This window comes from Lipotes vexillifer, unplaced genomic scaffold, assembly GCF_000442215.2.
Source record: "Lipotes vexillifer unplaced genomic scaffold, Lipotes_vexillifer_v1.1 scaffold729, whole genome shotgun sequence".
In the NCBI taxonomy this organism is placed as follows: Eukaryota; Metazoa; Chordata; class Mammalia; order Artiodactyla; family Lipotidae; genus Lipotes; species Lipotes vexillifer.
Genome location: NW_006780914.1, coordinates 297610 through 308391, shown reverse-complemented (window position 1 = coordinate 308391; position 10782 = coordinate 297610). Strand labels below are relative to the sequence as shown.

Sequence of the window (10782 nt, the reverse complement as noted above, 5' to 3'; positions counted from 1 at the left end):
ACCAAAAAAAAAAAAAAAAAAAAAAAGAAGCATTAAGATGATAAACTTAGTTTCATATTGTCATAAAATTTCTGTGGGGAAAATAAATACATTTCTAAAGAAAGCTTCTGAATTTATAAAATTAGAGAAAAATCAACTCTTCTCATTTAATATGATGTAATTCTTGTGTTAAAGCCTTCATCACACATTATAGATGAATTACTCTATGAGAAGAATCACATTACATGTCTTACAAAAATGATTGTGTGTTTTAATAGTAGTATACATAAGTATATATGAGAGCATTTCCAGTAAAGAGTAGAATAATGAAACGAACAAATAAACAAACAAAAATGTGAAACATGAACTCAAAAAAACTGACTTCTAACATCAAGTCAGTGTGCTCCCTACATGGGTATCAATGGACAAGTTACTTCCTCTTCCTGAGCCTCAGATTTTCTCATCTGTTAAAGCCTATCTCATAGGACATAGGGGAGAATTAAATGAAATAAAATGTATAAAGTGGGTAACATATTTGATGGATATATATTATATATATATGTGTATATATATATATATATATATATATATATATATATATATATATATACACACACACACACATATATATACTTCTTTTTGGCCCTTCCCTAGTGCTAACAGAGATACACATCCTATAAAGGGGCAGCCTTATTACAGGAGTATTAGTAGTCTTATCTGTGGAACTATTTAGTATGTTATTATATGTGATTTTTTTGTCATAAATAATATGAGAAGAAAACCTTTACAAAGTTATTTTGTAAAAAATATTCATGCTTAGATTAAAGGAATAACATGTAGGTGTCATTTCTCTTGGAATCTTCCTCAGTGTGGTATACTACAGATAAATTAGTAAAATTCCTACCTGCTAAACCAGGAATAGGTCATCTTACTGAAGAATGAAGCACTTTTCTCTGGATTGCATTTCTAAAAACCAAAACAAAACAAACAAGCAAACAAAAAATATATATATATAAAACAACTATATATGAAGAAAATGTCTCTATTTTACATTTGAAATATCTTTGTCAGCAAGCGGAAGTGTAGACATGAAATCATTTATGTTTCAGCTATGTTGATATCATAATCTTTAAGGAATACAATTAAGATATTCTTGGACAGTGGTTGCACTAGAAGAACTTTAAGATTTCTCCCAACATTACAACTGCTTACATAGCAAGAAACCATGTAGAAAAGGAAAATTATTTCTAAAATTCCCATTACTTCCTCTCTCTCTCTCTCTCTATATATATATACACACACATACATATATATATATATATATATATACACATAGCTCCTTAAATTTATATGACTGTGTATATATGTATGCATATGCTTATGTATATGAATACATATATACACACATAATTTAGCTTACATATATGTATAAGCTAAATTTAAAACATTTTAATTGCTAAATTAAAAACAGTTTTGGCTTTCTTCTGAAAAATAGAAAAATAATAGACTATAACAGGCATTTGGTTTACTAACTTCTGTATAAGTGTTTAATAACATAATTTGTATAAATGTATAAATATACATACAATTATATATTTATCACTATTGCATATTATTTGGGGAGGTTATAATATTTCCATAAAATTCTTCCCATTGACCTGGTAAGTTCCACCAAAAGAGGAGGGGTTTAAAAGGGAAGTTCTCAAAAGTCATAATTTTACATTTTTAAGGTCAGCATGAATCTGTGTCTTTTAAAAAGTTAAACTAACCACAATATTACATTTAATTCTTAGAAATTGTCCCACATTTAACAATTTTTGCATTGATCCTCTCTAATCCAGTTCTGATTTCTTATTCAAAAAGTGTTTACCACATTTTTAAAAATTCTGATTCTAGAAGTAATAAGTGAAACAGTGTTTCATCCTATACAGTAAAATGTCCTGACTGTAGAGGAGAAAACATAATACGCACTCCAAATCTGTTCTCTTAGTTATAGCAAACGGTATACTCTAAATCTTTGAAGAAATATATGTGTGTGTGTATACACACACCCACACCCACACCCACACACACGCCCACAGAGTTGACCCTTGAACAACACGAGTTTGAAATGCATGGATTTGAACATTTGGATTGCTTTCAACAGTAAGTACTACACAATCAGGGGTTGTTTGAATCTGTGGATGAGGAACTTTGGATGTGGAGGAACAGCATACATGGAAAGCCGACTATAAGTTACACGTGAATTTTCAACTTTGATGAGCCTTGGCACCCTTAACCTCTGTGTTGTTCAAGGGTAAACTCTAATTTAGCAAATTGGTATCTATCCTTATATGATTGTTTCAAGAAGTAAATGCTGTGATAAACGTGAAACATTTATCACGTGGTGGCCCCAATTAACCACTCAAACATGTGAACTATAAAATTGTCATAACTCTTGTTACCAAACATATTATCTGGAAAATAAGTATCGATGCATATAGCAGTGGGGAAAATGTTCTGAAAACTCTCTGATTAACCTAGAAGTCACATTTCATTTTACAGGGAGTTGTCAATTTGATAACTGGCCACCAATGTGAAGATTTTATTCTCATCCAAAATATATATATTTCTGTGGCTGACTACAAACGGCTACAAATTCTTTGCAGCTTTTCCCGTCAAGAGACAGACTCTATTTCCCACTCCTTGAATCTGGGCTGGCATTGCTTCTTGTTTTGACTATGAGAATGCAATAGGAGTGACATTAAGAGAACTCCAACTCTAAGCTTCAAGAGGCTTGCTATGCTTGGAGCCCTGAGTGAACCACATGGCTGAGACCCAGCTAACCTCCTGGAGGATGAGAGACCACGTGGAGGAGAGCCAAGGTTCTCACCTGGTCATCCTGGCCAACAGCCTGAAAACTGCCAGACATATGAGGAAATAGGTCCTACATTATCCAGCCACCAGCCAACTCTCCAGATGATAGCACATGCCTGAGAGAGCTCAGCAGAGATCAGTCAAGCTAACCCAAACCAGGACATGATCTAGCTGGTCCAGAGAATCATTGGCTAAATAAAAAAGGTTGTTGTTTTCGGGGCCAAAGTCTTGCAAAGCTACTAGATAAGGTTACTTTAGCAGGTCAAGAAATGGGTATTTGATTTAATATTTGCTCTAGGTCCATTTTCCATGTGAAAGCATCTTATACGAGGCTCTTTGAGTCCTCTGGTAAATAGCCTCCTTAAATGTGGGCCAGGCATCTTATACTGAATTTATTACAGTGAATTCCAAGCATATTTACGTCCCAGAAGAAATGGCAGGCAGGTAAAATATCTGGTAAATGTAATTAAGCCTTACCAAGCACCAAGAATGTATAAATGACTTCTCAATAAATAATTACTGAATTCATAACATGGGTCTCACTGAGTTTCTTATTGATATATTGCTGCAAAGCAACATCTATGTTAAAAACCAGGATATGACAATTCTGACAGTATCTTCGAATGTTCTAATTTACTCCCATCTTCTCCATTGGCCATTTTGCAATCCTTCTAACTCACCTATTCTCACTCTGACAGCACTTCCTCTGCAGATGTAACTGACACCAAATGATTTCTCATTTTTTTCGTCTCCCCAGGCCCACTACAGGCCTTTGCTTTCTAAGCTATTTTATTATCTTTGTACTTATCTACCACTGGGCGTATAGTAGGCAGCCCATAAACACACCTTAATATTAATGACTCATGGGCAATTTTCATTTGAATGGTGGTCCTGTTATTTCTGAATTATGATGGCGGAGCAGAAAGTTTAGCCCACAGCATAGCTTGGGTCCAGGATTTAGTGAAATGTGCTGCTCTCAATCTTCTTTGGGTTCAACCTTGAGATGCGGCCTCCTGAGGATGTGGTGTGATTGCTACAGTTAACAATACCTCATAATCCCTAACTTCAGGTGCTTTCCTTGTTGGTATTAAAGGAGGGTCCTGGGAATCGTGAACGAAGTTATGGGAAAGTGTCTGTACAGGCTCACGGAGAAGGGAAAACATCCAGAAAGCAAAAAGAACTTATGTTTCTTAATCACTTATTCTGCGCCAGATTCTGTACTAAGTATATTATTAAATATAACATGTCTTTGTGGTGGGACTATTTTTGTCATCCCCATTTTATAGAAGAGGAAACTAAGGCCTAGAGTTTAAAAAACCTTGCCCAAAGTCCTCCAACTGAGAAATTCATTCTATTTTCCAGTCATAATTCTACACCCTCAGCTCTACCTGTTACACACTGTTGGTGTTTGCTGCTGCTTAGAAACACCTTTCTTCTTGTCCACTTCCTTGTACTTCACGTCTCCTGGCTACATCTTACTTGTGGTCCAATCCTCTGTAGGATTTATTGCCTTTGGTGATTCCTCTCCTCCATCCCAACCTCCAAAGCTCAGATTTTTGTTCTGTGTTACCAAAGTTTAAAGGCTCTTCAGATCTGCCTTCTCTGAATTTACCCTCACTCTTACCTGACTATCCAATCATTTGCCTACGGATATTTCTCTCCTGCTAGACTTAGTTTCTCCGGAGGACAGAAACTATGTTTGATCTACCTTTATATTTCCAGGGCCCAGCTCATAACATGTTTTAGATGAATGAATATATGAATGAATGAATGTTAATCACTGCCAATAAAAATTTTTAGAGGTTTTCTATTCATGGGTCACTATGCCAGCCCTAGATATTCAATCAGAAGGTCAAGTTCTTGGCTTACAGGTCAGCTTGGGATTTTTATCTGAGATCTATTATGCCAAAAATATAAAGTCTCAGCAATGAAATGTAATCATACAAGGTTTTCAACATGCTTTGAAGCCATCAATTTTGTTTTTTTTAACTTGGCATCATAGAAGTAACAAATAGAAAATGAGTATTTTCAATCTTGCCTAAATGGATTCTGGGTCCGTAAAGCTATTAAGGTTGAGTAATAGTCAAGGAAATAAACATTGTTGGAATCTTAGAAGAAGAATCCACTAGAATTTGGGGTGAGGGAACTGTTGGAGTTTTATAATTTCCCACCCCACCTATTTGTAATTCACTGCCTTTGGCCACCTCTGTGGTTAGACTAACGATGTTAAACCAGTTTGCCTGATTAAGCCTGCCACGTCTAAAATAAAAAAAGGTATATTGCCCTGGTGGAGCGCTTGCACATTTTTAAGGGACTTATTCAATGCCTATATTTTATAGATTTAAATATAATTTGCTTTACTTTTAAAGAAATTTATAGTTTCATTTGTAATCAGAAGAATAGCTGTCATATTCATCTGACACTTGGGGTTACTAACAAAAGCCAGGATTAGAACAAGGTCCTCTGAAATCTGAATCTGAAATGTTTTTTTTTTTTCTTTCCTTTTTAGTACTACAGAACTACATGTGTTAAGGGCTAGTTCTAAGACCCGGTCTTGTGAGGTGATGAGAAGTAAAACAAAGAGAATTTTTATTAGGGAAATTGCTCCTGATACACAACTGCAGGGTTCATTTCCCTGTACTACTACTGCCTTAGCACATGACTTCTATTGTGAAAGGAGCACGTGTTATGGGGGCCAGGGGGGAGGGTAGCAAGGCACAGTCAAATGTCTGCAGTTTTTGGATTTGCCCCAGGCCTCAGTGTCCCAATACCATGTCAGTTGACACACAGAGTTTATTTATCCCAGATCTCTCCTGTGGTTTTAACGGGCTCTATCACTGGTTTTAGAGTCCCATCCCAACCTCTACTCCTTCAGCCGAAGTCAGGTCCATTCATTCCTTTCTCAAATGTTTGCTTCTGTTTGCAAACAGGGGAGTCACTTAGACCTTCAAAGATGCTGCTTTCTCTCCTCCAGCAGCCACCTTGACTGAGATCGCGCTGGCTAAAGTTTCACACCATCCTGGGGTCTGATCTCAGCTCTCCCGACTGTGCGTGTGTCTGTGTGTGTGCGAGCGCGTCTGTCTGAGTCTGTGCTGTCCCTGCGTGATTACGACAAAAACAGGGATCTAAGACACCAGTTCGCGTTTCAGGGTCTGGACAATCAGCTCTCCCCGCTTCCCCTCGCCGCCAGATTGGCCAGAAAACCGTCCCGCCTCCCGCACCTCCACCGGGAATCTTTACCTGCGCCTCGGGGCCTCGGGGGAGCCGCTGGTAGAAGCCGCTGGCGCTCCACCTCCCCAAGCTGGAAAACATGGTCCGCGCGGGCTCCCGGCGACGGGAAGCGGATAGAGGTCCGCGGCTGTCACTTCTCTTGGCTGGGGATGGTCAATTCGGCGCCTGGAAGGTGGGAGGACGCGACCACTCGGGCCGGGAGTCAGCTGTCGCCCTACCCTCCGCCAGCCCTTCCAGCGAGCGCCCTGGGCGGCGGCGGGGAACGGAGGGAGGAAAGGGCGGGGCGGAGTGGGAAGAAGTGGGACCTTCAGCAGAGGCCAAAGATCTCTGCCTTTGGGGGAATTTGCCCTTGACTCGGTAATTCTCACTCCTCAATTTCCAGGGTTGCTCTGTTAGAAAATGTGCCCCTTTATAATAGAAGCAGAAAGCTCTTTCTTCCTTAGGATGACATTTAGGTGTTTGCAAACAGTGTTAACAGCTGTCCCCTACAGAAAATTGTTAAGGACAACAGGTGTCAGTAGAATTTTACAGAGTGAACTAAACTGCAAGGGCTTTAAAATTAGAAACTAATGAAATGCTTCCCTTAGTATTACAAAATAATAACAGTATAGGGAATCTAAATTTTACTTTTCAAATTAATCATAAAGCTATGTAATAAATGGGAAAACTTCGTGGTATAGGATTAGCAAAGAACTAAATGAAATACATGACTTATAAAGGGGGATATGAAAATTAAGAATAGCATTTTGACTTAATAAGTATTGATGGGTCATGAACCTTGTATAAATAAGTATTGGTGTATGCAACAAATCACTTTCCATGAGACGTGTCTAATGGTCTAATGAAATACTTTGTTTCAGTTCAGTAAGAAGGTGAAATAACAGAAGAGGGAGCAACTTTAAGAATTCTGTATAATGAGGATAAGGCCATGTGATAATTTTACAAGGATGGGTATTGTGTTTGTATTATGTTTCAGGACCAAGGAACATTCTGTCTGCTTCTTGAAATTAATGTTAGAGGTAAATGGAAAGAATATAGTATATAGGAAAAGAAAAGGCCAGCATCCTTGAGAAAGGCGTTCAACAGATGTTACTTACGGGGAGTTTTAGCCTGCCCACAGAATGGGTCAAACTGAGGTACCAAAAATGTCTACATGAGGATTAGACCAAAGGATACCTCATGGAATTAAAGTCCTGGGGAATATTTAGAACATTTATTTGGCTTTCTTCTTCCCTTCAGAGGGTATTTGGCCCCATGCAAAGAGGAAGTTGTAGATTTCACTTTAAAATAAATGTTTCTGTGAAGAATTGAGGTCGAAGTTCAGGACTTAGAAATTTTGTTTCGTGTCTTCCAGAACTTTTTCACAAATTCACATAGCAATTTGGGGACATCTTTTACTCAGCAGCCTCAGCCTGAGGGGCCCTTTCCTCCATCTGCACTTTTAAACTATTCACTCTGTGGATTCTCTGTGGAAAAGGCAAGGTGTTATAGAGATAGTTCCTGCTTTTTTCAGCTATAAGGAAAGAAGGAGCTTGAACCTGAACCAGAGGGGGAAGCCAGGAAGAAGAGGCCGAGAAATAGCTCAGGCTCCAAACTCAACATATGTCTACCTTCCTCCTGCTGGAATTAATCCCCTCAGGAAAGGACGGTTCTAGCAACTGGAAACAGACAAATTTTCATGAATACTCAGCTCTTTAAAGAGACCCCAGCTGCTTGATTGGTGGGGAAAGAGGAATCCCTAAGGTAATGGAATAGATGAAGTTAGAAAGGCCTATAGGTATGTTGGAGCTAGAGTGCTGGAGTCCCTACCCAAAGGGATCGAGGGAAACATCTCTGGGAGCCCCACAAAATTACATTTTAATCTCAAGCTTCCGCAAAAGGAGATACAAGATAAGACTATGCTAATAAAAAGGAAGGCATGAGTTTTGGGGTGTTTGTTTTTAAGAAAGAAATTACAGTTTTTATTGCTTCAATGCTTAGTTAAGGAAAACTCAGTGAAGTATTCAGATTTGTCTAAGGAACAGAAAATATTAAATAAAATGACCCTGGCATAAACAAATCTTACCACAAAATTAGCATTCTGATTCACTGAATTCTCATGCTAGCTGAATTGTGAAATAAATATTTCCTTTTGCAGCAAAAAAACCCCCAAAATCATAGACAGGTAAGGAGTGGAACGTATTTTATGTCACAATATTCAATTTTTTAGGTCGCTGGAAAGATTCCTTAGTAGGGTTCTTACCTTTCCAGGGATTCTGCTCTACTTTACACGTTCTGCAGGCACTGTACCTCACCCTTTCTTGTTGAGGAGAGCCTCATAGATCAGGGTCAGAATCCCTGAGACTGATTAAAAGTAAAGCTGAAAGAAAGAGCTGGCTGTTTCCTATTGTTACCTTGGCATATGGTTGTCACCGTGGCAGAAAGGGGACAATTTTTTCTTCAAGGTGATTGCAGGTTATGTCTTCATGGGAGGTGAGGGATGGAATAGATGTTATTTTCTTTGTTCTTGTTAACCTTGGTATTAAAATTGAATTCACAGGGCTTCCCTAGTGGCGCAGTGGTTGAGAGTCCGCCTGCCGATTCAGGGGACACGGGTTCGTGCCCCGGTCCGGGAAGATCCCATGTGCAGTGGAGCGGCTGGGCCTGTGAGCCATGGCTGCTGAGCCTGCGCGTCCAGAGCCTGTGCTCCGCAACAGGAGAGGCCACAGCAGTGAGAGGCCCGTGTACCACAAAAGAAAAAATTGAATTCACAACTCTTCGGTTCTTGGCATACTATCATCATTTTGTTAAGGACCATTTTTATTTTATTTTGTTTTATTTATATTTCCCCACCTTCCTATCCATTTTCCCCACCATAAGTCAACTTATCTGGAGTAACACATAAGTATCTTTTCAATTCAACTTCTACACATTTATTGAGACACTTCTTTGTATTTAAAAACTCTATGGTGCTGTTTCACCTGTTTCAAATATATATACAAATGGTATTTTCCTATAAAGTTATTGCAATACACCTCCCTCCCTCCCCGCATATTTTTTCACTTAACATTATTTGTAGAGCATCTACCCATGTGAGGCTACTCACACATTGTTCCTGACTGCTGTGTGATGTTTTGTTCTATGCAAATACTGCAATTTCCAGGAACTCAGAATGTGATTGAGCACACAGGCTCCAAGGTAAGACTACAGATGCAAGTCTGGCACCACCATTTACCAGCAAATCATTAACACCTCAGGGCTCACTTTCCCGTTTATAAAATGGAATAGTACTGCCTTCCTCATAGGTTTGTTGTAAGCACTTTGTGATTTATTCATGTAATAAGTAAAGCATTTAGAACAGCGTGGGCACATGGTAAATACTGCATAAATTATTATGATGATTGTTACTCAGCTAGTCACTTAGTGAACAATATGTAGGCTAACTCCAACTGTTTGCCCTCATGGTTAGTGCTGTAAGGACTCTCTTCAGGACTGATATTACATTTTTCTTAGATCAAGGGTTCTCAATTTTTGGACTCAGGACTTCTTTACATTCCTGAAAATTATTGACTACCCAAGTAACTTTTGTGTGTGTGGAGCAGCTCTACTGATATCTGCTATGTTAGAAATTAAAATTTTAAGTGTAAAAATATTTATTAATTATTTAAAGATAACAATAATAAACCCATTACATGTTTTCGTAAGTGCTAAAAATTAAAAACAAAGATTACAGGGTTCTCAGGATATATTCCAAATCCACCACATCACAGAGGAGGTGACCAAGTCAGGAGGAAGTTTGATGACTTTCCCAACATTACAGTCATAAGGAAAACTGAGGAAAAACATCCGATTTCCTTGAATCCAGGATTCTTTTTGTTTCTTTTTTCCACTTTACCCATCTGATACCATTTCATTTTGCCCCAAGTAGCTACTGATTTGCAAACATAAGAGAGAAGATGCAAAGTCTGCTCATTTTTACACTAACAAAGAGTAACACAGTTTATTTGTGATTATTTTTGTTACGATCCTAAAGTTGTATCCACATGACTTGGCAAAAAAAGGAATTTCCAAATATTTTCCAAAAACTTTCTTCGGATCTCCAACTGCATTTTGCTGAATGCTGTTCTTTACTTAATTAATATATTTCACAAGCATTAATTTAGTACCTCTGTGTGCTAGGCGTTCTGGAAGGTGCTAGGAATGTAATGAATCATTCCTGTCCTCATCAAATTATGCACTAGTGGGAGAGACCAAGAAGAAACAAGTACGCCAAAAATAAATAAATAAATAACTACAAAATGTACAGTGCAATGAAGAAAATGAACAGGATGCAATATCAGAGAATAATCAACCAAGACAGGCACCTCCTTCCAGACTAGTTTGGTGAAGGCTCACAGGTTATGACATGATAAATACACTGTAGGGAGCCATAAAAATAGCTGGAGGCAAACTATTTCAGGTAAAGGAATACTGTGGACGGAAGCCGGAATTCTTCTTTGTGTTTGTTTTTTCATACATTTTATGATATAAATTACTTGAAAAATATAATCTTCCCATGACCAGGTGTTGCTGTACCTGCAGCAGGACTGTATTCTTTATTTCTCCACCTTCCTTCCCCACCATCATCCGAAGCATTATTTGATTTGTAAGGAGGTAAATATGGGATAAAGTCCACATTTACTGTATTTAAATGAACATTTATTGAGCCTTATCCCACATATCTGTATGGGATTCTTT

At 38.2% G+C, this 10782-nt stretch overlaps 1 protein-coding gene across 1 annotated transcript in view; it reads right to left on the bottom strand.

Annotated features, from left to right (window-relative positions):
* LOC103084410 (putative ATP-binding cassette sub-family C member 13) overlaps positions 1-6147 on the bottom strand; it is an 81144-nt gene extending 74997 nt beyond the window's left edge. The window contains exons 1-2 of the mRNA XM_007454284.1: positions 6076-6147; positions 884-945 (exon numbers count right to left, since the gene is read on the bottom strand). Coding sequence (XP_007454346.1) covers positions 884-945; positions 6076-6147 — 134 coding nt within the window. The remainder of the gene's footprint in view (positions 1-883; positions 946-6075) is intronic.
* Positions 6148-10782: the final 4635 nt, after the last annotated feature.